Source organism: Phalacrocorax carbo, chromosome 11 (assembly GCF_963921805.1).
Source record: "Phalacrocorax carbo chromosome 11, bPhaCar2.1, whole genome shotgun sequence".
Lineage (NCBI taxonomy): Eukaryota > Metazoa > Chordata > Aves > Suliformes > Phalacrocoracidae > Phalacrocorax > Phalacrocorax carbo.
The window spans coordinates 15155790-15182650 of record NC_087523.1 but is presented as its reverse complement, the minus strand read 5'-3'; the positions used below and the strand labels follow the sequence as shown (position 1 = coordinate 15182650).

The following is a 26861-nucleotide window of genomic DNA, read 5'->3' as shown; positions in this document are numbered from 1 at the left end:
CTTGACTAAGTGCCTTCACATTTTCACCACTATTACACCTTCAGTTTTATTAAACAGCACTTACCATATATCAATGAAATATTCATTGGTCTTTCATTACTGAACGAATCATTGAAAAATCATTGCAATGAAGGTTAACTTTACTTTGGCTTCCTGAAATGACATGGTACTTGCCAGCTAATTAACAGATATTTTTATGGCCTTCATTTGGCTTGAGAAGCAAATTGACAAAGAATTCAGCACAGACCCACCACGGGTGATTTTAGGGGGCTTTGCACAAAGATGAAGTTGTGTTTCAGCTTTTCCTTCCCACCCACACTGAATGGCTCACATGGGTACCTGATTTAGCCCAGTGGGAGCACATCAACCCCCACAAGCCCAAGGCAGCTGTAAGATCAATTCTGTAGCCCAGAAGAAGATGCCTCATATTTGAAGCATATCTGTAGCTCCCAAACGACTGAGTCATGGCCTGTCTTTTGCCTTTAGAGGCACCAAAATATTCCCCCCACTCTTGGAACCACTTGTTCCCAGACAGAAGTACTCAGCAGAAATACTCACTTTCCATTGCCGCCCCAAGGTGACGGGGCCTGTGAGGCTTTTGAAGAGTTCTGTAAGTACAAAACCAAAATGTAAATAAAGGTGATGCAAGTACATGAATACTGGTTTTGTTGCAAGCGCTATAGTGCATGTAGCAGAACAGCTCTGCACAGCAGCCCTATAATTAAATGGCTGGTGGATGATTGGTAGGTTCCAACCTGCCAAAGTCACTTGATAAAGGAATACAGTAAAGTTCCAGTAAAAGCAGATGTAGTTCACAAAGAGTGGTTTAATTACCACTGAAACTTATTCTACAAAGTAAGTTCTTCAGAGTGCAAATGGCTTCTTATCTTTAGGGGGACCTGTAATCGTTTCAAAAGAAAGAAAGAATTTGGGTTGGTACCTTAATGAAATTAATCCCTCCCAAGTTGCTAGGGAAGGTGGTTTGGGATTCAGGTAGTAGTAGAAATAAAAAATCTAGTACGGATCTGCTTGAATGCCCTTGCTTTTATGTATTTTATTTGCACAAATTGACTTTCCTTACCTGCTTACTCAATTCTGCCTTTCACATCTGTGTAGCACCTTGTACAACCCTGTACAAGATTGCTGAGCAACAATAAAGCCCAGATTTCCCCAGTATAGCTCAGACTGGGCGGTATCTTACTTAGTTGCCATAAAAAGTGGTAGTATCAGGGCTGAAATTGTCTGTGTGTGCTTTCTGAAGACAATCACTCTGAGCTCCCTTGCAAACAATTCAGCAAGTACAGTGAAAATTCAGCCAAACTGTACAAGTTCTCTGCAAAGTATTACTGTCATTATTACAAGATTCATCTGGTTACTGTAATTGCTATTTTGCATGTAAGGCACAGAGATTCAGTGGAGCTCAGAGCAGTCCAGGGCACGTCCCAAGGTCACGTAGCTGACTCTGGGAGAAAAACCCTGCACTTGACTTCTAAAACACAGCTAAACTTGATGGACATTATCGACCAAAGCAGACAACACTGCCCAGACCATGATACTGGCCTTGCCTGTGTGTTCCTATACAGCATGCCACTGTGTTTCATTAAAGATGTCAGCATGAAATGGAGTGTTTTGCAGTACACAGCATATGTAGTGTATATTTTTGCCACCCACTCATGTAAGAAGGAGAGAGATCCTAAACTCCCATGGAAAGTCTTCAGGGACTTTGATATTAGTTTCTACTGTCTGGGGATTGTTCCCAACAGTATCTGGAGACAAATACTAGATCTGACTAGATTTTGACTGGAGGGAGTTATCTGACAATGAAAATATTTGAAATATTTTTGCCAATGACTATTGACAACACATTTTCAAAAACATAAAAATCTTCCTCAAACTTTTAGGTGAAATGCATCAAAGGATGCCACTTTTGCTAATCTTAAAAAGTTTGATTTAAATTTTGAAAATTTATCATTTTAGTGCCATTATACTCCAAGTTGTCTTTAAATTTCAAAACTACTTTTATGATTAAGTGGTTATTTTCTTTTTTGAAATGTCAAAAATATAAATTTGAAACTTTTAACTGGAAATTAATCAGAACCAGCTCTGTCCACAAATGGTTTCAATTTGCACAAAGTGGCATTTGTGAGGAAAAATATGAAAAACAATTCTGCCAAAAAATTCCTCTCCAGCTCTGCTGTAAACAGTGGGCTGCTTTTCACAGTTAAAATTGTGCAAAATTTTGAATAACAAGTCTATTCAAATAGTTAATCTATTTCATTTGTATTACAGATTCTCGCTGGTGAACACAGAGAACATTGTGCAGCAATACAAAACTAATACGCAGTTAATGGCTCCCATTCTTTTCTTTTCTCCTCCTATGACTTTACCACAAAAAGATCCTGAATGTATAATGTGTATACACTCAAACACTGCTTCTAGCAAATGAGTTACAGTGCCCATAGTATACACACAGCTGAAATACTCAGCTTCAACTGGATGCCTAAAACCAGCATTCCTGATTTGTCTATTTTACTATGTTTTATTTTTTTTCTCTTATTTTCATTTACATTAAAAGATATTTTCTCTGTGCAGATGCAGTAAAATGGTCTTATGTTGGGAGCAGTAATTGTGTTCTTCATTGCACCTATTTGCACAGCTAGAGAAAGTGGCTTTAAGGGAAGAGAGAATCTCTTTTTTTTTTTTAAGAAATCATTACTTTCTGCAGAAAAAGTTTATCAAATGATTTGTCTAATAACCTTTTTTTTAAGAGACAACCTACGCTCATCCTGGATAAAATCTGAAGTGGATGGAATATATTTCATGCAAATGATGAGGCTATAAATGTGTCTAGTTCAAATCTAGTTTGTAGTGCAAATCCCTGACTGAAAACTCTGTGAGTACAACAGAGGCACCCCTAATGACTTCAAGAGAGCCTCAATTTAAGCAGAAGATCAGGAGAAACATTACTGAAGTTACAGAGATAGGCACACACACGGAGAGAGGACACCAGTGAAGTCAGGACTAAGAGGTGGTTGTTAGCATGACGGTACTGGAGTTTTACAGCAGAAGGAACGTTTTATCACCATTTAAATGAAAATATTAAAACTGCAGTGTTAGAAGTTTTACTGGTTTGCAGTACTAACATGTGAAAGCCTGGAACAAATTCAGAGAGGCTGAAAAAAAACCAACAAAAAAAGACCGATGGGCTGACAAACCAGTCCAATTACATAATTATAGACTAATATGTTCTAATAAAGTACAAGAATTAATGTATGCGTCAAACAGCATTAACCAGTATAATATGAATATCAGAACCTTAGCAGAGCTGAGGAAAGATTCTGCTTCTCTCTTAATTTAGGAACGGTGAGGAGTTGTCATTCGTACACTGGGTAAACAGCATTTGAAAAGGTAAAGGAAAACGTCACCGAGTTACGGCAGTCGGCTGATCTCCACTCGACCCAAGGTAAAGGTAAACTTCCAATTTGAAGTTCCACAGAAATAAAAGGAGAAACCTCTGAGTCTCTGCAATAAGCTTTGGCAAACCTCACTGAATTTAAAATCTAAATTTAACTAACTAAAGCCTAAATAATTGCTTTATTATGGTTCAGTGGGGGTCAGTTCATAATCACTTGCACATTGAAATCTTGAAAGAATCTGTTTCCTTTACAGAAACTTGCATAAACATTACATGGTGTTGAGAATAATGTTATTTTAGCAGAATTACTGAGTATGGTCCTTTGAATCGAGTGACTAATCCAAAAATCCCCCAAATCACTTCTGTCCCCACTCCCTGGCAGCCATCCTGCCTGCATGTCCCAGGGGAGAGGTTAAATGTGGGACTTTTAAGTCACGCAGATATACTTGTGAGAGCTCTCAGCGCTAGTATGAATTTCATTTCATATCAATAAATTAAACAGAATAAAGATTACCTTAAAATATTCCATCAGAGATCTGGAGTACTTCATAGCATGGTCCTTCTTTAGTTTAAACATTCTCAAGTAGAGAAGTGATAAGCATCGGTAGCTGTGGTAATTAGGAAAGGATTATGTTAATTCCATTGCTTAATGAAACCTATAAACTGTAAAAAAAAAAAAGCTGACCTATATTTTGCAGTTTCTGTTCTAAGGTTAGATTTTGAAACATGAGCAAATGGAGAAAGAAAAAAAGTGGTCAAAAACATTAAAATCCCATCTTGATAAGAGTATAAATTAGAAGAATAAATGTTTAGTCAGCTGCTGAAGAAATCCATTAGTTATCCTTTAATAGTTTAATGGAAAACAAGAATAATGATCTTCTGTAAGCTGCTTAAGTAATTCAGTACTTTTAAAGTCCTCCTTAAGATTTTAGCTGCTTCTCTCATTGTCGCAATGGGACTTACCATAAAACTGCTAATTTCTTGTCCCCTTCCGTGGCAGAAGAGCCTGTGAAATTCTTGAGTCTCATTGCATACCTTGTCAGAAAGGTGAGGAGAGAAGAAATTCAGAGTTAAGATGTTTCCAGGAATACTAGTGACACTCTGAAAAATAACAGCCACACATCAATATTCTTCTCCGACTGCAATAGCTAATGGTCACATCGTACTGTAACGACGAGATCAATGTGAAATTCAACAGAAAGCACCACTTAGAATCTGGAGGGCTCAAGTAAATCACCAACCCATTTTCTGGGCCAACAAGGTGAACTATTCTTGGGCGTATTAACGATACTCTATCCAGCCATCTAGGCTGAGTCCTGCAAACATTTGTGACAAGTGTTGGACAGAAGCATAAGATCTTGGCCCTATTGTACTGAAGAGTAGAGTAATATGTAACAAGGTTCTATGTAAAATATTTTGGGATTGCATAACACCTTCAAAATCCTTCTCATAAATGCTTCTTCAAAGCTTTTAATATATTTTATATAGAAACAGTTTTAAACACAGGAAAGGTCATGTTCACAGCGTTTTAAATTCTTGGGTCCATTAATTTATGATTCTTGTGTACTTGGTCTTCCCTCTCTATTTAATTGCTGCTGTCCAGCATTTGGGTGATCAAAGATTGAGTATTCCTACCTCCTCTCTCTTCTTTTTTTTTCCTTTAACTGAGCACACTCCATTCCATGCATTTAGCCTCTTGAAAATCAATTCATCGCATAAAATCATTGTTCTGAGCCCTAATGCAATTTCACAGGTACTTGTGTTAGAATAAGTAATAGGGTTCAGTGTTGCATAAGAAAGTTTTAAGGTATCCAGGCAGTCTTGATGAGTTCTCATTTACAAGGAGGTAATGGAGTGCAGGCAGGCGGTGCTGCTCTTCCTCCCACCACCCCCACCATCAGCCCCCAGCCTGCAGCTGTAGCACTCCACCTGATGTGCTTCCCCCACGTCCTATCTCACCTGCTCTCTGGTATTGTTGTTCCAGTCATACCAAATGAATCTGATTAAACACAAAGATATGCCTCTTTGGGATTTTCAGCGTTATGTTAGGGATTTTAGCATTACCATTAACTTAAAACTCCTTTGACAGTCAGATCTGATATTGTCAATCTCTTTGATGCTCCACTTGCTTTCACAAATAGGTGTCTGATGCAGATACTCAGGGCAGACACAGCTAATGCAAAAGGGGAAAATAGTGCCCCTGATGAAGGGAGGAGTAAAAGTGAGAAACATCTTCTATTTCTTATCTCACTATAAAAATCTATGTTAACATTACGAGCCACATTAGGAAACTGTGTGTGCACAGCTGCATACTTGGTTTGTACATTCAGCACCCGCTGTAGCCCACAAGAATTGTGTCTTTGTCCATGGAGTTTATCGAACCTGTACCAGCCTGCTGCTCACCTGGACAATCACTTTTTTCCCATGTCTGTCCAGTGACAGCAATTAAATGGGCAAATCAGTCTCTCACTGGCTGCATACAAGAGTCGGTAAGTTAAGCTCTGCCTTTGACGGTAGGTGGTGGAATTAATTTCACCTGACTTCAGCTATTTAGAAATTGGAGATCTACTACAACAAAGTCCTCCAGACTCTTCCATGGTCAAAAGCAGTTCAAAAGGCAATCCAAAAGCAGTTCAGGTGCTGCTTCCATGCCAAGGTCTATCTATCATGTAGCCTGCAGCAGGACTGTGCCGATACGGGAGCTGCTGGGGAGAGCAAGGCAGCGGGGCTGTGTTTGCTGATGGGTGCCAGTCGCTCCACGATGCAGCCGTACGCTCAGCTGACTCCGTCCAGCGCCAGCACCAGCACTGCGGGGGGGAGGGGAGCTGCAGGTAGCGCCCGTTTGTGAGCTGCTCCTAGAGCTGCCATTCTCCGAGGTACGTGGTGGGCATGGTGCGGCCCTTGGGTGAATGATGATTTTTCGTCCATCTGCTTGTGAACAGACAGACTGCTGGACGGAGGAACAACATTTCCAACTGTGCTGTGTGGTTTTCTTAAAAAATAAAAATAAATGCAGGCTCCTGTGGAGTGGCACTCACTTCTTTAAAGAATATTCATTGAAATACAATTTATCCAGCCACACAGCTGTAGTTGTGTAGTTCAGGACAGAAGGTACTGCACTGTCCACTGTCAGAGTGCAGGAGGAATTTCAGCACAGTGGAGCAGAGGTCGGCAACTCCTTTTCTTAAGTCCTCTGCTCTCAAGGGTTTAACTGGGATTCTAAGCGTTGAGTGAACATCATTTTTTGATGAGTGATCTCTTTAGATTTTCTTCTTCTCTTTATGAAGTGTAGAATGTAAAAATATGTTTTAAATATTTAACAGGCATATTATTTACCTGAGAGTAAGAGCTGCTTAAGATTTGGTACATTTTATTATGTAAATACCTACTTATTCAAAATGTAAAACATGCATTATTTTGGCAGTCCCTAATAGCTAATCTGGCACGTTAAAAAACCACCTTTGTCATATTAAAAACCGAACATTTAGGGCCTGATTTTCCTCCTTTTCTTTCTCTTGTGTAAACTGCCAGTAATTACACTGACATTAAATGGCGACATTCCCAGCATACACTGGGGAAAGCAAAGGTGCGTCACAGCAAAGAGGAAAAATCCTGTTGTTCTACTTACAGGTAAATTTAATCCTCCTTGATTTTACTTTGATAATTTGCACAAGTAAAGCAAACAAGCCCTTAGTTACTCAGGAGACCATTATTTCTATGGAGCCAACGCTATGAAACAGCTATAGGGAACAGTAGCAGATTTTAAAATAATAATTCAGACGTTTTATTAGTAAGTAAAGGCGCTCTCATCCATATTCTAGTCTACGAGTCTACAAAACCATATTAAAACTAATTCAGCTGGTTCACATTCATTTAACATTAAAATATATATTTTTTTAAATACAATACATGCAGAAAGCTTCTTCTCTGGCTACGATCTTACGTGCCAAGTTTCAGCTTTTTTTTTTAACAGCCAAGTTATAAACCTCTAAAAACAGGGTTTGTAATAGAAATCCTGATAGACTCGCTTTAATGTTTTGAATTATAAAACTACACCTTTTAAAAGACAAGTGTCATTGCCAAACAGTGAAATTACTATACTTTACTTCCACCCACTACATTTCAATTTTAATTTTATGAATATTGCAAATTATAACACTCACATTATAACCTCTAAAGGGGATAATTTATAAAAGCAGTGTCCATCAATTATAAATTTTCCATGACATTAATAAAATGGCAAGAACTAATTATGATGACTTCTGAGATGAAGATGCCTTGGACAAATCATTAATACGTTGAAATGGTATTTTTTAAAACATAGCAGGTTCTAATTATGACTGAAATGAGATTATGAAAATGATCACAGAAAGGACATTAACCTGATGAGTTCCACAGTCTCTGAGTACATGGTGTATGGAGATTTAGCTTCTAATGGATCTCGCTCCATAGCGTTCCCGCACTCGATGAAGGAGAGGGCAGCATCAGCATAATTCACTGCTTTGCCGAACTTCTCCAGCTGAAATGGGAATGACACCGTCAAGAAAATCCTTCAGCTTTAATTTCTTTGTAGACAGATCATAATACAAAGCAACACCGGCATTAGGATGAAAGCAGAGGGATGCTGGTAGTTAAGAATGAATTCATACAGCAGCTAAGGCAGGGTCTACGTTTTTACCACATCTACTTTTCAGGTACTATATGGCCCGATGCTCCACAGAGGAAAGTCAATGCCTGTCCATTGGCATGCCTGGATTTACACCAGCATGAGGGGCACCAAGCATGTTTGAACAAATCCATATTGCTCCTCAATATATGAACTAAGTTTGCATGTCACTATGCAAGAGTTAAGTAACAACTCCACGCCATTTGTCAGACGTCACATTCTGTGTTAACTGTTGACCCAAAAAAATCTCATCACTTATGTGATGACAGGAAAAAAAAAAGGAGAAAATATTGCACTGCTAAATATTTTATTTTACTAGGATTTTATTGCAAAAGGTTTTAGCCCTCATAATGGTTGTGATTAAACTGACTTAGACATACTGATTTCTTTTTTTATGTGTAATGAATATTATATATGACATTTTTATAGTAAGTATTTTATAATAGTATTTAACATTTTCAATTTTTGATAGCTGGATGTAAGAATTCTACTAATGTGGCATTTGATATAAAAGATCCAATATACTTTATATAATTTAAAAATTTCTTTGTATGTCTCTATCAAAATATTTTTGATGCATCTGCATATGTTTTCCATTCTTAAAATGGAAGCCTATCCTAGCAACATATTAAGCAGAACATTTAGTATTGGTCCAAGGTAACAGTATATTTGCCTTTGTGGTTACTTCTAAGCAATCCTTGTAACTAGTTCCCTCTGCATACCTTAATTACAAGTTCTGCTCTTGTGCATTGATTATGTACAAAGCCTTTGTATCAGTGATAGGTATTGCTTGAATGATCACAAAAGGGGAAATATTTCTAAATGCTTTTTCTCTATTCCAGTGGCCACTTCTCAGCATACTCTTCAAATTGCTTGCTTCAAGTCTTCCAAAGACAACTTTCTGTGGTATTAAAAAAAAGGAATCTGGCTGGAAGCAGATTTAGTACAGACACACACTTTGAGCCAGAAATGGGATCCCGTCCTGCCCTTTGCTCCATGTTGAGTCTAGTGGGGTAGGTAGAATTACTCCGTCTCATCATAGCTCAGCCGAGAACAGAGTAAGGTCTCCAAGATCTCTTCCATATGGTACAGTCAGTTGCCATTGCAGCAGCCCATCCAAATTATTTGATTCCTCACTGCCGTCCCAGAAAAGATAGGATTTCATGGGGTCGTTCCCACAAAGCGCAAAATTCCGTGCCCTTCACCAGAAATCTATTTTCCATACAAGCTCAGGAACAGCATTGCCACAAATCTCATTAACATTTGCTGACACATTTTGAGGTCACACGCATTATCTTTCTAGCCACTGCAACACATCCTTCAATGCTGTGTGTGCTTTGTCATGTCAGCACCAAGTAACCAGAAGCAATTGTTTCCATAGGACAACTAACACTACGGGATTGCACAGCAAACGTGTTACATGGAGATAATTTGTGTGCAGCCGTATTGGGTGGAAAAAAAAAGCCGAGACCTAAATAGCGGAAAGAAAAAGCAGATACTTTGTTCATGCGTATTTATGTCTGCCAACAAGTTGTATCGTAGCGGATGGCCTCACATTCCCATAAGAGCACTTGGGGTGTCAAACTGCATGTGACAGGCAAGGCCTGCCTGCAGGCAGCAGCATGATGTGCCGTGCCTGCTCCTCTTAGTTCTGCTTGAGAGACACCCCTGATTCCGCAAGGCATAGTCAAAGGTAAGAGGACGGGAGACGGGTCAACACTTTCTGAGTGAATCAGGCTGTGGAGGGAAGTGGATTGACATAGCATGTTGAGATCATCAGGAGCCTGAGCCTGTAAATATTTGCTACTGTGGAGCAGGCATCCCTGTGCCAGAACCATGTGTATTTTCTTTAAAGGTCAATCAGCTGTGGGAGGTGTTGTCAGTCTGCTTCTGCCAGCCTTCCCCACGTGCAGATGTCAGGGCTCTGGCTGAACATGCTCTGCTGAGTTGGGCTGCAGCAATGAGTGCAGGCCACCTCCTGTAAATGGGTAGGTCGGGAAGGACAACTGCTAACTTACTGACACTCACGGCGGTTTGCCGAAAACCTGAACCCACCACCCACAGAAAACACACTTGGTAACACTGTGCCCAGAGTCAAAAGGGAGCCCAGAGAGCTGAAGCAGGTAGCTTGCCATGCCAACTGTCCTTCAGCTCACTGACAGCAGAGGGAGAACCTTTTTTTTTTATTTATTCATTTGTTTTGTTTTTTAAAAGCATAGCATGTGATTGTTTTGGTGTTTGGGTTTTTTTTTTTTGACATTTATTTCCAAGCACAAAATCTCTGACATGGAATGATATAATACGCATGCAAAAATCCCCACAAATAATAAAGCAAGAGATGAATAATCACCCAGTTCTTTTTCAGGTGTGTTTTTGAGGGGCAAGGTGAGTGGCCACACTCCATTTTAGACATCTTAGTTTAAATAAATAGAGGAGTCAAGTTCCACTAAGCCTGCCTAAATGAGCTGCTGTTCTGCACCCTATGTAGCATACAGAAGCAAAGTCCCTAACTGCAAAGCAAATGGTTATTAAAGGCACTTCAGTGCTACCAATAGCTTGGATTAAACAAACTATGATGAGTATAATCTGCCAGATTAAGTAGCTTTATCAAAATCAAAACACTCTGCAAAATTAGGTCAATCTTACTGGAATCTCATCTGGGGTAAAATGAGTGAAAAAGCTTTCCCAGCATTGAACTACTTCATTGCAAGATTTTTTGGGAAGACGCGTGTTGAGTCTTTATTTACCAGCCTAAAAGCATGCAATAAAAATGAATGTACTATTTAAAAATCAATTGTTGCAAATTTTAAAACAACTGGATTGGAAATATCAAACAGTTCTGCCACATGAAAATGAGGTGGAGGGTGATTTGCATTTCTTAACTTTCTGTTATGGAATATTTCAACACTTTTGTTTTAGGCTCAAAGTGAATAGGAAAACGAATTTCAAATACACATCATCTTTCATGAAATTATCTCATGTCCTTTATAAACAGCATGACTGTTGCTCTTCCTTGGAAGAGATACCAGCTATTGTAAGGAGCTTCTTTTTTGGGACTGAATTGTTAAAGGCTAGGAATGGTGCTCAGGGTTTGACTTGTTGAGAACAGTGTGTTCATGGAGTACAATCTGAAGCACACTTTAGTCAATAGCAGGGTTCCTCTTGGTTTCTGAGGCTTTAGATGACATTCAGAATGTACATTTTTGTGACTCCCAGCTCCATGTCACAAAGAGACAAAAAACCCGCCTGTGATAACCTACCAATGCATCTGCTTTATGCTTCAGCTTCTTAGCCTCTTGCATGTAATAATCCGCATTGTGAAGCCTAAAGAGACAAAATAAATTATTTTGAGTCTTTGTTATCATAGAGTTGGACAAACATTGTTTGGGAAAATCGCTGACTGCTTCCAAGAACAATTTTGACATATACGCCCACTTATCTCTTTAAATCTTAACCTGATATTAATCTGAAGCTGCTGTATGCACAGATATGATGGGTGACCAGAATGTAAAATAACTAGCTGTAGAAACTGGCCACCCAAAGGACCCATTAATGTGCGCTGAACAGAGGAAAAGGAAAAATATTTTAAACTAAGTGTAAGAAGTTTCCATTAGAAGATCTAAAACGAAAAAAGAAGAATAATTACCGTGAACCAACATTCATGATCTGAAAACATTTATCAATAGAGTCTTCATTAATCAGTGACAACAGTTCATTTGTAAAGATTAAAACTGTGTGTGCCTTTGTGCAGCACTATCCACGCAGGTGCCCAATGCTAGCGTTATAATCAAAGATACTCTCACTGGGAGCTCTGCTTGCATGAAAATCCCAACTACATAACATGCAGCTAGCACAGAGATCCGATAATACTTACACATCATCAAATGTTATTTTGGGTCTTCTGGGCTCAGAATTCCCATTGGAAAGCGTTGGCATTGCAGACCAGATGTCTGTTTCTAGATGGCTGGTGTCAAGAAGAGTGTTGGCTGTTGATGTATTGTGAGATTCTTCCTCCTAGAAAAAAAGGTCTGTTATTAATTCTTCATAGTTCAAACACCTTCCAAAAATATAAGTGCTCACATCCACTGCCCCCCCAACCCCGCAAAAACCTGAACAAACAAAAGGCTGAGGTGCAAAGTAGCACTCATGTATACCCAACTACATCCAGGTTGCCTCGCAAAACCACCCTTCCATCCTTTATAATATAAGATTAATTAGGCAATAGGACTCTACCTCTGACCCCTCACCTGAACTCATTAACTCACACTCTTAGGTGAACTCAGCCTGGTACCACAGTGTTACTGACTAGAGACACAGGTTAAAGCAAGGGTGGGGAAATCTAATGCAGAAGGGCTGGATGTAAACTCATCTTCATTCAAGGTGGATCACACTAACATAAGCTTTTTTCTATATTATTATTAGCTAACTGTAAGGTTTCTGAAAAGTCTGCTCGGATTTTGGTACGGAACAGTTTCCTCACCCTTGCTGCACAGAACAGAGAGAAGAATGGAAAGCAGAAGCCAGGAGCTGTGACTTTGCATTGACTAAAACCAGGAACATAACAGAAGCATTTAAGTCAGGCAACAGCAACTGGTCCGCAACAAGACAAACTAAATTACAGATGAGCCAATGAACTAGGGAATCTATCATATTTTAGAAGACAAATATTTCATGTATCAGGATAATAGATAAACCGAGGATGAATCTGACTGGAGATGCTGGGAGTGAGAGGAAGTGGCCCTGCTGTTTACATAGCATTGTTTATTTGCTGACATATGCAGTTCATTTTGGCATTGATTTCAGTTGAAGGCGTGTGTATTACTCTCTCAGCTTGAAGTGACACAATGATATCAGAAAGCAACAGGGATGAATGAATAAGGTGAAGTGATTTGTCACCTACGATCCAATGCAACTTGTGAGTTTTACTATTACAGTGCAGGGTAACAACCTCTCACAAAGCGGCGAACTGTAAAAAATGGGGCTATGTATGTCCTTTTCTGTGGCAGAATGTTCTTGCCTTTTAATTTTGACAGTGATACTAAGACACAGTTTGATGCTAAATGATATGTTTGAAACTCTAGAGGGAAGACTATTTTCTAAAGTGGGCCCAATACCTGAAGTTCCCCTGCTTTTTTTAAAAGAGGACGACAAACTGATGTGAATTTTTACTTTTTTGTTTTATTGAATTTGCCATACAGCTTCTAGTTTTGGCTCTTTTTCATGTATTTTCAGTAACAAAACCCCATCTGAGTCTGGTGAAAAGCAAGCAAGAAAGAATGTCTATGCGAAAACCTTTGATGGGGAGATGGCCATAAGAGAATGATGAGTTGTTTTTTTCAGAAAAAACCCCACTATTTACACAGTATCTAAAAGCTTATACATTTAATTCAGGGAGATGAGGTTTGAATAAACTTTACTGCTGGAAGCTGGGAGCCTGCAAACCTGAGAGAAGATATTTCCATGTTGAGTGTGCTATGGACAGGTAGCTTTTTGTTAGATTTTTATTGTCTGTTTAGTTTAGGCCACAATCTTTAGTATAACTAGAGTGCTTAATTTTGGATGAGAATTTGGGATAATTATTCAGGTGATGGACACCAAAATTCTTGACGCTTTTACTTTCAAAATGTGTGTGTTGTAGCTACAGAATTAAGGGACTAATTGCAGCTAGCTGGCGGCTGCAAAGGCTTTCCCCTGAGGCTCTGGGACCGGGTGTCTCAGGGAGTGATACACAGCACCAAGTAGATGCCCAACGCTGACCAAAAAAAGGAACTTGCAAGAGTTGCTTATGCCCAGCTCTGCAAAGATCCACTCCTCACTCTCTTGAGTGGGACTACATAAGCATTTAAAAATAGATACTGGGGAAAAAAAATCAAACAGAACAAAGCAAAGTTAATTTCATTTTATCTTGTTCACTTCCAGCAACTGGAGTTGGTTACTTACACAGATTCCTTTGGGGTTAGAGGAGGATTTATTTTCATTCTTTCTGTGTTTAGAAACAGAGGAGGAAGAGCTGCTGGTCTGAGATGTGTTTGTGATGTTGGTCTCTTGGCTGAAGGAGCTGTTGTCACTGCTGTGCCGCCGGTGCACAGGCTCATCCAAGAGGGGGGACAATGGAGGAGGGAACAGCTTCTCTTCTCTTTTCTTTGCCACCTTCTTCACTGAGTTACTGCTGCTCCTGGGACACAGAGAAGAGCTGGTTGCATTTCAAGAACCTTGGTTAATCCTCCATAGCACAGAGCTCTAGATTCTATTTACTGAGAAGCCAGCTCTACCCTCAAGTATGTCCTGCAGTCCCCATGTCCTAGGAGCTAAGTCAAAAGGGGACAGGGAGTGAAAACAGAAAAGCCACCTCTGCCTTTTCCATGGCTGTGGAAACCTCCTGCTTTGGAGGACAACTTCCAGTGCATTAGTACAGACTGCACCCAATTTAAATGCTAATTTGAGTCAGTCTTCATTTGAGAGGTCATAGAGGTTCTGACTCAGCAAAGTGCTGGAAAGTTTTATGTGTGGGGTTAGTTCCCTTGACATGGAGTATGGCTATTTATGTGTTTCACGTTAAACATCCTTTTAAGAGGTGGATTAGGGCCCACATAAGCAACTTTTGCAAAAAAAAGGTAATAGCATATGGCATGTGAACCAAAAAAGTAATTTATAACAACTACAAAATGATAACCATAACAATAACAAGATCATAATTATTTGACCTCTAGAATAAAACCAATGTTCAACACTATATTAAGATGATACATTGTAGCTAGCAAAAGCCCTTGAGCAAATATTGGTTGATGAATTGAACGTGATTCAGAAAATGAATGTGGTTTTGACACGAAAGCTCAAGTAATATGACAATCTATTGTCTGCTTTATGTACAGAAATTGTTAGCTGGCTAGAAATGGCAGCTGTGATACACAGTAAAACCAAAAAAACCTGCTAGACCTTTCTCCCCTCAAATCCATCAAAAAAGAAAAAAACAGAACCCAACACCCGACTGGCTGTTTAACATGTTAATCTACTCATAGATTTTTATTTTAGGTACTGTCCTAGCTCAATCAATGAAGATAACCTGAATTTTAATCTTTTGTTAGACATCTAATATTGTACTACACGATCATTTACTTTTCATGATTATTGACTAAAATTTCAATAACAAATTAAGTCAACAAGAATTCATGTTTCATTCCCAGTCACTTTCAGTCAGTGTCAGGAATTATAGATCTACTTTGCCTTAAGGTAACCAGGGAAAGAGGAGAAGGCAACCCAGGTTTCCTTACTCTACATTCTGGAGCTCCTTCTCACTCCATTCCGGCCTCTTTTGTAGTCTCACCAAGAGTATAAATATCTACCCCTGCTTTGGTCATTCCCCCTTGGGGGGGACTTTTGACCTTTGGTGACACAAATATATTTTAGCCTATCTGTGAAATCACAGAGTGAAATCAAACAAACTCCCCACATTTCAGGTTTTATGGCTCTTCTACTCAAAACTATTTTAATTCGACTGAAGCAGAGTTAAAAATATCTTATTTGAAATTCTCTGATATTAAAGTTCTTCAGACTCAAGAAATAAAACAGGGAAAGAATTCATATTGCCTTCCAGTAGGATTGGCATGGATGCTGTCCTGCTCAGAAAACACAAGGGCCTGAAGAAAATCTAAGGAAAGCAACCAGGTTGGAAGGGACTGGCAGTTCTTTGAGGAGACTTACTTCACGCACATGTGGTTCTGCAACATGCCATCCAAAAATTTCTCACTTGAAGCCCTATCTCTTAGCTTTCTTACCCCCAAAAGGCATTTTGGAACTCAGACAAGGTACCATAGCTGTAGCACAATAATACTCTGAACTTTTTCCTGAGGAACAATTTCCAAAGAAGGGTAAGCACTACCCCAAGAAAACATGCACGTGTTACTGGGTTGTACAGAGGCAAAGCAGACACAGTTAATGAAATACCTAGGAGCAGAATCCAAACTGTGTGCCTCCCAAATGAGCGTCTGATGCAGGGAACCCTGAACACGCCTATATGGGTGGGAGCACAGACCAAAGTGGTTCTCTGTGCCTCTGTGTATGGAGAGGTGCGGAGCTCTTCCTTCTCCCTGGTACAGCTTTGGAAAGGTAAGAGCAACTGCATCTGGCAGATCTACCTCAAAACTGTCTAAGAAAAACTGAATGTGAGCCATTGGCCAAGTCCCCTTTAGGATCTGATCCTGCACCACTGGCCAGGTTCCTCAGCACATCCGTGGCTATTTCCAGGGCTAATGCAAGAGACTGTCGCTTACACACAGTCTACCGCTGCACAGGGAAATTTAAGGCACATATAAAGCAATTGAAGCAACATTCCTCTGCTGCTACATGGAGGTGGAGGGAGTAAGAGAGTAGTACAAGAGAAAATTAAGAAGGTTGCAGGTACCATGGTTAAAACTTCACCAGTTCACTTTACCTTTGGGCTCAAATATAAGATGGGGTGGCAAACCAAGTTATAGGTGCAGCTACTCAGCTCTGGCACACAAGTCTTCCTGTGGGTGGGAAGACTTAACCACAAAGGAAAATGCATTTGAGGACTTTTTTTTTCTACATAACTCAAAGAAAACCCCCAAACCAGCAATATTTTATGGTTATACTTCTGCCTGGTGGTTTTCATTGTTGGTTTTTTTTTGTTTGCTTGTTTAGGGTGTTTTTGTTTTGTTTTGTTTTGTTTTTTCCCTATTGCCCACTTAATCCTATGAGGTTTAGCAGGAATTAAGCTGATAATTTATTTAGGAATGTTACCTCCCTCAGATTTAGACCAAAGCATTTATGCTAACAATAACCTCCATGAAATAGGTTGTTACCAGCAGTTAACCAGATTGTCACTTTGCTTTGGGCTGTTAATGGGCTAAGAAACTGGTCTTTGATTGCAGTAATCGCTAATTTTGAATGAATTTATTGCAATAATTACCGAGACTCAATGGTTTAATTTGCTGACATGATTGTTAGTTAAAATATATTTAAAATCTAGGGAGAAACACAATAAAAGTGCAAGGAAAAAATACAAGCAGAACTGATGGTCTTCTGGCTGCAGGGTTTAATCTTTCTGTCTGAAAAGGCCAATTATCAAGGAAGGAGAAGGCTCCCCATCTGCTTTTTTTTTTTTCTTCCTGTCTGGTTTCTTTTAGGGCAGAAAGCAAGCAAGCAAGCAACAAGAGGTCAGTGTGTGAAGGAGAGCGAATTTCCATCTACTCGCACATTTCAAGCTGCCTTTCTTTGCCCTTTCTTTATGCAATCCTTGTGGTATGCAGTGGTATCTCTGGCCTATTAGTGAGACAAAGCCATTGTCTATACCAATCACTTGGCCTTCCTTTGCCTCTACTCTCCCTGTCCACAATGAAGTGCCGCATATTGACGGTGTATCTGATTTTCTGCAGGGGGTTAGCAGGGAAAGGTCACTCCCGCATTAGCTTGGACCATATGGCAGCAACTGAATGAAGCTGAAGTCATTGTCATAGATGTAGAAGGCTGCCTCTGCCGTGAAGGAACCCCAATGAATGCTGTTGTGACTACCCAAGGGATCAGCTAATAGATGTTGCCAAGTACAGGTGCATCTTTAAGCAAAGGTCAAACAAAAGGGAACAGGAAATCTTGAAAAACAATCTGAAATGCATGTTTCAGACTTCTAGCATGCCTCAGACAGACTGCTAGCAAGCCTGTTTGAAGGCAGGCATGCTTCGCTGGTATGAGTCTAGTTTGAGATTCAGACTCACAGTTTGCATCAGCAAATAACTCTCTGTGTTGTTACAAACTGCCAACGTTGGCCAATAGTGCTCGTCTGAACTGGGTCTACCAATCAGGTATTCGGGTACAAATGCTACTCAGCAGCACATACAATTAATGCTTAAGTTAAAATTGCTTTGGCAAGCAAGTAAATACATAAATAATCCTCTGCTGCAAAGTGGGCAGCTGATCTGACACAAATGAAGACTCACAGCAGTGTTTCAAGGTTTTACTGTGAATTACTTGGACAAAACACAGCATCATATATTCCTTCATTTGCTATGAAAATACAGTGGCAATAGTTTGAATAATTATATCTTAAGTGTCATGTCAGATTTAGGAAAAGGCATCAGCCCCAGAGTGTGTGAGGGAAGGAACAGAGAGATAACTAGTTACTTATGCAATGCCTACATAATACAAACTGGCTCTGTGGTGGTGCGAATGGCTTTTAAGTTCACAACTGACCACGTTAAACTTCTACACGCAGATTGTACATGCAGTCATAGAAACTTGTGGAAATTAGGCATATAATTGCCCATATTAGACATGTAACCCTTTAAAAATTAATCGTGCATCTTTGCTTGCTTTATTGAGCCTATGTATTTAGGGAAAGATTATGAGAGAAATGTATTCAAATGCCTAAACCATAGACAGGCAGCCAGCGGGAGCTGCAAAACACAGGTGTGCCCTGTCTTTCCCTGATCCCTCCAGACTCCTGAATGCCTCCAAATTTTGGCCCAGAGATCATGGTGTCTCTGTCAAAACACTCCTGTATCTATGAAAAAGCCCTGTGAAAGTCTCTGAAGTCTGCCTTGGGGAACTTGGCTTGTTGGCACAGGGAAAGGCCTTATTCTAATGGGAGAGACCTAAGGCTTCCCCCCAGTGAGAACATCCACCATGGGATCTTCTTAATGGATGAACGTCACCATCACACCTGTAGCTGAATCACCCTCATTTCTCCAAGTTCTTATGTAGAGACTCAGGAGTTCTGGAAGAAAATGTAGGACCTTTGGGAATAAAGGAGCAAATGGCAAAGCCTGTCTTTCAGCCTTTTACTGCTGGAGTGTTATTTTCCCCCATGCCCTTGAACAGTGTATTTTCAGCTTCCCCTTTCTTCTGCCTCCCCTTAAAACTCTACTTAACCATCTCGGGAGAACAGGACTACTCCTCACTACTTAAAAACAATCTGGGGCTCTCCAGAAATTTGTTGTCGCACAGTTCAGCCAGCTCTGTAATCTTTTGGGAAATACGTTGATCTATATTCGGTTGCACGTCTCTGGGAGTTGAAGACTTGAATTATCAAACAATATTGCATTTGTTTCAAGTGAACTCAGAAGACACTAATAACAAATGCAGTGTGAGCCAGGCCTCAATCACTGCAGTGGAAAAGAAGCCAGAAAATTTTGTTTCAAAACTTGAGGCAGACGAGAGAAAAAGCTAGCATATGGAAATAACTATTGATGGACGCAATTATATTTTAACAGAGAATACCAAAGGCTTGAAAGCTCTGAGGAATCAAATTAATGACCTGGAAAACAAGCTCAAATTAAGAAACATCAGGTTGGGGGTGGATCCTTAGGGCTTGCTGGCGACAAGAATAGAAAGTTTTTTTTAATGGATTGTGGAGGTGTTGGGGATGGATAATACTTGATTCCCTCTGCAATATATCTCTCCTCATTGTATTTCTAGCAATGACAATCAGGCAACACCCATCATGATGTTTATCAAATGTGCAACATGTTACAGATCACATTGTAACTTTCAACTCATCTGCCTTTTCCAGACTCCCACTCTGATTTTCTCAGTGGTAGAATGAGGGGTTAGTTCAAGGACTGAAGTTACTCCATAATCACACCAGTATAAATAAAATAATACTCAACCTTCTTTATGGATTTTACAATGTGTGGTATTTCATAAAAGATTTTTGAACTTTATTTAAGTTTAAATACTACTACAATCAAATTTTTTTCAGAAGCACATTGTGGGTTTGATTCTTTGCTTGTCCTCTTGCTTTGCAGAAAGAAGTGCCACATCTCAAAATCATACAAGCACAGAATTGATGACAGAAGGGAACTGGACTCTCTGGTTATTTATAGAATGTTAATCTTGTGATTATACTAATCAGAATCATTATTTACGTGGTGTCTGTTTGCTTAAGCATTATAGCCATCTCTCAAAGACACTCTGAAAGGCACAAACTGTTTGACTATACATCTGCTGAAATACAAAGCACGTATGTCGGAAACAGTTTGGATGGCCACCCCTGGCATTGCTGTATACACAATTAAAGAATAAGAGCAACTGAAATAACAGCAAAGTCACTATTTGGTTCAATAAAACTGAGAACTGTCTCTTACAAAAATGATTTTAAAAACATAACTTCCAGGCAATCAAATAAAGCCCACTTTCAGTAGGATTCTCTGGCCATAGAGGTTAAGGACGATGGGGGCAAGAAAGAACATTGAAAGGATGCAGTATGGGGGTACAAGAGTACACCAGGATTGTGGTGGCACTCTGAATTCCTGTCGCCCATCAGAAGGATGAATGAATCTCATCCAAAACCATGTGGATCCTCTTCCTGATGGGTGGGAACAGCAATGCTGGGTCACTTATTCTTATGGGCTGCAAAGCCCAGCTGACTCTACAGCAACAACATCTGTAGACCAGTACTGTGAAATCCCTCATGAATGTTATGTGAAAAAAAAGAACTTACTCTTTAGTGCTGGTTAATCTGTGATTCGGTATTGGAGAGATACAAGGTGGGAGCAGGCATGAAGCTGAAGGGTCCTCCAGGCGCTGCTTCTTGCTTTCAACAAAAGTATCCAGGCTTTCTGGCTGCTTTAACAAAAAAAGGTAAAATTTGAAAGATCCAGCACCTATGCACAATTTCACTTGCCATTAAAAGGAGTTCAGGAATCTCAGTGTATTTCCTTTACAGTAGCAGCAGTTAAAATACTGGTATAAGAGAAGTGAAAATCACCTGAAATCAGGGCTAAAGGTGCTCCAAACACATGACATGAAGTTATATAACAAGTGGCATAGCCAGATAATTAGGAAGCAAAACACTGGAATTTAATTAATAATTCAGATGGAATGACTTCATAGGACCAAATCTTACGCAAGTGAACAGCTTTACTCATTGACTTAATGGAAGTTGATGGGAAAACTTCCCTGACTAAGTATTCCTCACAGGACTAAAAGGCTACAGGACTGAGCTGGGGTAGTCATTAACAGCTGGTTTAAAATTTGCTTTGAAAGATTCCCTGATGCATGACTTTTGTGCCTGAGCTGGGATGATACAAGCAAAGCTGATTACTGCTCTGTCACTGGAAACTTCGTATCAGCCTTCAAGCCCACTAGTAGATGGCTAAAATAAATCTTTTAATAGCATGATTCAGAAACACAAATCAGGCTCTCTCTACCCTGTTTTAACTGTTAATATACCCTGAAGTCATCCTAATTGGTTTGTTTCCCCTTGGGTAGCAGTGAACAATCACACAGCAACTGAACGGGCTGTTTCAGAGCGTAGCTTAGGTTTGTACTGTCCCAGAGTGAGAGTCCTCATTTTGTCACTTCCTGATTCAAACTCCCAGCTAATGAACTGGTGAAGTTCCAACTTCCATATAACCCCGGAGCCCTCTGCTTAGTTGCCAATACTATACTCATGTTTTAGCCAAGATTCCTTCTCCATTGTACTGACACTCCACTAAGCTACCTAGCAAGAAGATGTTTTGTATAATTAATATACACCCTGGTGTATTTATATATACACATAAGCACGGGCAATTATACATCCCTTTCCTCTTTTCTTTTTTTCTCCTTCCTTCTTACATCTCTGCCTTTAGTGTACAGCTAGAATATAAATTGAATAAAAACCTGCTGAGTTTACTCATGTGATTATTTCCACTTAATTCAACAGGGAAGGAGCCAGTGCATGTAGGCAGGGGTGCAGACCCTGTGTGTGCCTGGCATTGCCTGTCTTTGTCTTGTATTAACTCTCTTGTACCACTGGACTGCTCAAAGTCAGGGTTTTCAAGAAGTCCACTAGAACAGACAGCTGAAGTCACATTCACAATGATTTATAAAATCTGGGGTATAAAAAAAAAATGCTATAATGACTTCTCACAGACAGACCAGAGCACAACCATTTCAGATGGAGAAAGTGACTATGAAAATTCATTTATGAAACAAAACTTCAGTTTCTTTTCTGAAAACACATTAAGTTTGAAGTGCACTGTCATATCCCTGAAGATAGGATACCCTTGGGCATCAATAACATAAAACACATGCTCAAACATAATGCCTTAAGTCAAAATATATTTTCTTTTTCAGGTAGCTGTGTACAGAAAACAGCTAGTTAAGCAAATGATATTTCTATGAATCACATTTGTTTATACAACAAAACAATATAAAGGCTAAATTCACCAGGAGCACAGGCAAGCACCATTCCATTGGCTTTAATGAAGCTATGCCTGTTTCAGCCAGTGGTGAAAATGCCTTAATTCTGCAGGCAATAAAATGCTGCCTTCCAAATAGAAGTCACATTTTCTGAGTATGGCCGAACCTGTAGTAATATGAACTTATCATTAGGAATCTTTCTGCGGATTACAGAACACGGGAAATTAATGTGTAAGTGAGCAAATACAGTGAAAAAGCTTGTAAGACGAATCTCAAAAAACCACATTGTTCATTGATTTTGTCAGCTGGAGTTTGTTTCTTACTAGCTTCTTACATTAATTTGTAACGCACTTGTAAATGCGTGTCCTTTGCAAGAACAATAAAGCCTTATGATGCCTCCTTACAGCCCTGCTGCAGGTGCAGTGAGGAATCACTGTCTGCGCTCCTGACCTCGAGGATGCATAGAAATTCAGTGTTTTCCTCCAAACAATGAAAACAACTTACCTTGTGTTTCCTTTTGGATTTTGTGGATGGTTTTTCAGCTGCTGGGGTAGGGGACTCTCGAGATGGTCGCCTGTGTTTCACATTTGCCTCTCTTGGTTCACTTTTCACAGACGTGGCCTCAAAAGGCTCTTGTCCAGGTATCCTAGAGAGTAAACTAAGGTCTATTTTCACCCACAGAGATTTGAGTTCTTCGTATTCTCTCAGTGGGGACAGAAGTTCATTTTGTACGATTGGGATAGGAGAAAAGAGCTGCTCCTCCAAGTCATTGCTGGTCTGGTCGATGGATGTGTTGCTGCCATTGCTAGTTAAACTACTTACGCTGAGGATGTTACTGCCAGAGTCCTTCACTTTGACGCCATTGCCAGAGCTGGTGCAAGCTGGCAATACCTTAGCCTGCAAGCTCTCCTCCTGGTCTGTATTTGAGTCAGAAGTAGATGAATCCGTTTCAATGAATTCCCGGGACTTAGGGACAATTTTGCTGGGTCCTCTGTACTTTTTCTTCTCTGAAGAGAGACCTGTGCTAGTTCGTGGTTCTTTCCTTGGAGCGGTCTTCCCAACTGCTGCTTTAGTTCGAACCTTTGGCTGCTCGGGGGGGTCCTGTGTGTCTTTTTCTTTGGGAGTGTTGCTGGTATTATTTGGTTTGGGCCAGTTATACTCTTCTACACTGGAAGTCCTTTCTACCTTTTTGGGTTGCTTTTTCCCAGTAGTCCTTTGTGAAGGTGGCTCATTATGAGCTGGTGACTTCTGCTTGGAGCTTTTCGCCTCTGGGGTTTTCTGGGCAACTCGCGGTTTGGCTTTCTCTCGGATGGGACTAAGGATCGCCCGGTCTTTGGAATCAGTCGGGGGCAGGCTGCTGTTGAGCTTCCCTTTGTTTGGCCCTTCGGCCTGCTGGTTGCTCTGGGCCTGGGAGCTGGTCTCGCTGTGAGGCTCATTTTGATTGTTGATGATGGTCTTGTTGTGGGGGTTCACTTTATTTAGCCATTTATCCAGCTGCCATTTGTTTGTTGAGGGAGGTTCAGGCTGCAGTTTGAAGAACAACAAATAAAAAATCTCAGACAGAAGCAATGCTTTTCCCTTTAAATGAGAACATTTTTAATGTACCCTTTTATTTCAGTCAACTAGTGGTGACTACTAGTTTTATGGGAGTATTTATGGAGTATTTATGGTTAATTAGGCTTCCTTATCTGGTTTACAATGTGGCCCTGGAGAAATTTAATACAACTAAAAAGTTTAGCTGGTCCCTGAAGACATAGTTTTGTCATGTTGCCTTTCCTTAGTCCCAGCTGAGTACTGTGTCAATAAAATCTTCTCTAGCTACTGGCAAAAATCTAAATATTTCTTTAAAGCAATTCAAATGTAGGCCAGAAGGATTCTTCCAAAAGCTAGAATGATTATGTGGGTCATACACGTAAAACTGTAAGGGGAGAAAAAAGTCAACATCATCAAACAGCACAGAACTCCAACATTTTCCTAACAGGGAGCAGGATTTCACTTCCTTCCATGCTTCCCCCTCCGAGCCCCCACTGGGGAGGAGCTGAGTGTGGCTTTACCTCTGGTGTGGCACTGCGTGACTCCTCATTGCACTCGCTGTCGCTGGAGCTGCTCTCGCTGTCGGAGTCAGACTCTGAGCTGCTTTCGGACTCGCTGGAGCTCCCAGAGCCACCGCTGGAATGGGCCAAGCCGGTTGTGTGTGCTGCTGGCACCGGCAGGCTGCTGTGGGGAGAAGATGCTCTCGTGTCAGTACACTGCTTGTCTTCGTTAAAGCACTGCCTTTGGGGAAGCTACCCAGCGAATACCGTTCGCACCGACTTTCCTCAGTGTCAACTCCTTCTCCTGCAGTGCAGACCCAATGAAAGCTCCAGTGGCCATGCCATCACGTAGCCATCAAGGGAGCCAGTTGGGTTCACAGAACACACTGATAATGGTGTTAATAATATTACCATCATCATCACCCTCAAATGAGAAACACTTTAGTGTCACAAGCGTGAGCTTATTAGCCCAATGAGTGCAAAAACTACCACACTTAAATAATTCATTAATGGAATCATGGTTTCTTCATTTTTTGCCAGTTCATTTATAATTTATGATCAAAGGAAGGACATCAGACAACTAATATTGGACAGGGCATTTTAAAAATTAATTTTAATGAATACTTTTACACTGTGGCGTACAAAACCTACATATTTTTGACAAGCCTCCAGGGACTGCCCAAGAATTTTTTATTTATTGCTGTTTTTTTCTCTCATGTTTATGATAACGCAGTGAGAAAATGGCATTCAGGCTGAAAATAAGCCTCTCTGTGAAATCTGTTTTTCTGAGCGTTCAACTGTCCTCCAAGATGTATTTATTAGCAACACACTGGGTGTCATTGTTTTTCCTCAGCATTTATTTCTAACCGGAGAGGTTGGATGACCCCAGTTTTTAGCACTACAGGATTCTGCCAGTCTGAGTCTTTATAAACTCATCTGTAATTTCAACTTTTTTGTCAGGGAGATAACCATAAGGTTTTATGTCTCTTCAGCTGATCTATACAGAGACTTTTTGATGATTGATTTTAAATTTGTGAAGCTGACAAAGCAAAGTGTTTGAAAATTGACACCATTTGCTAGTAGTCCTTTATGGATATTCAATACTTCACCTTAATATATCATAGGCTGTGTGTGTCCCATATTGAGTGATCCAGAAATGCCTAGAAGTTATAATACAGCTTTGCCTTCATTTCTGCTATTGCTTTTCTACTTTCCTCTGAGAAGGATTCAAGTAAGCCAGGTACATGCCCTCCTTCCCCTTTCAAACTGAGATGTTATGTCCATCAAGATGCCCTCTTAAAAGCCCACAGTAACCAAGAAACTGGAAGTTGGAAAAGCCAGACAAAACTGATGTGTGACCCTGCCCTGCGAGACTCTTTACAAGTATTGCCATTGGCTTCCGTGACAATTATAGATGGTCTTTAATTTTCTTCTTACGCTAAGCTACTTTCTCTCTCCCTCCTTGTTGGTAAACCTATCCCTTACACCGCGGTTGGTAACATAACTGTCTCTCTGAGCATCGCAATGGCCCTGCAGTGCCCATTGACAAAACAGCTTGGTGCTTTAGGGTGCATTAATGAAACAAAATTACTCACTTGGGTAATTGCTACAGATCACTAACTTTGTTGCTCATTAAGTGCATATTCTTTTTTGTTTTCTTCTTCTAGAGGCTCTTCACTCAACTGACTCAAGTACAGCTACTTAAAAAAATTCAGCTGGAAGTAACAGGTAAATCAAAAGAACAGATGCTTTTAAAAATATGAGCATTTCCAAAAGTATCATGGAAAACTCAACGTCACTGAATTAAAAAATGGATCTTACACTTTGTATTTAATGTTGTTATTTTTGGAAGCCATTTCTGCACTTATTTTTCTTTCTTTACTCCTGCTTTCCAGTGAAGCTCAAGAAAGTGTAAGGAAATACATTTTTCAATTCTTTTTTACAGTAATCAAGGAAACAGAACGGTGGAGAAAAAGTGAATGTGTTTGCCTACAAAGGCAAAGGAGTTTGCCCTTCAATTCCATATCTTGTAACTTTGGTCTTATATTTTCTATTTGGAAAACACTAAAAGTAGATGAAAACCTAGTTTTTCTACTTCATTACAATTGTTTCCAAGACGAAACCGTAAGAAAAAAACCAAGAAGGCAGAATAAGAAAAAAAGTAGAAAAAATTTCAAGGATTCCCAAATTGAGGAGGCAGACATGATGATTCCATTCTAAAATACCAGAATGAAACATCAGTCTTGAAAAAAAGAATTATTTATAGAATTATCAGAACAATTAAGTTGCAGTTTAGAAATTGCTTTTTCCGTAAATCTGTGAGCTTCATCTGTTTCACTTCTATTTTCTGTTTACACCCCAAAATGGAAGTGAACATGGCAATATTAATGTTTCATCCTTGCTGAAAACTCCATTTCCCACAACCCTAGCAGAGAGCTAGTGAAGTGAAGTCGAAGAGATGTTTATCCCTCAGCAGCCTCTCCAAGAGCTCAGGGCCGGGCGTACGGCTGCCTGGCACACACCGGTCCTGCAGAGAGGAGCGGGGCCCACGGCTGCGCCGAGCTGGTGGGGCATCAGCCATAAGCCTCGCAGCCCAGTTCCTGCAGAG

The 26861-nt window shown here is 40.1% G+C and overlaps 1 protein-coding gene across 4 annotated transcripts in view; it reads right to left on the bottom strand.

The window, feature by feature from the left end:
- The window catches only part of AFF2 (ALF transcription elongation factor 2), a 341788-nt gene that overhangs the window by 11294 nt on the left and 303633 nt on the right, over nt 1-26861 (bottom strand). For 2 of the 4 annotated variants that reach the window (XM_064463179.1, XM_064463177.1), the window contains exons 10-19: nt 24275-24437; nt 22725-23744; nt 20536-20660; nt 14022-14256; nt 11956-12095; nt 11342-11405; nt 7798-7934; nt 4379-4450; nt 3930-4023; nt 559-608 (exon numbers count right to left, since the gene is read on the bottom strand). In XM_064463179.1, the coding sequence (XP_064319249.1) occupies nt 559-608; nt 3930-4023; nt 4379-4450; nt 7798-7934; nt 11342-11405; nt 11956-12095; nt 14022-14256; nt 20536-20660; nt 22725-23744; nt 24275-24437 (2100 nt within the window). The remainder of the gene's footprint in view (nt 1-558; nt 609-3929; nt 4024-4378; nt 4451-7797; nt 7935-11341; nt 11406-11955; nt 12096-14021; nt 14257-20535; nt 20661-22724; nt 23745-24274; nt 24438-26861) is intronic. The other 2 variants (XM_064463180.1, XM_064463178.1) reach the window with 1 other exon arrangement.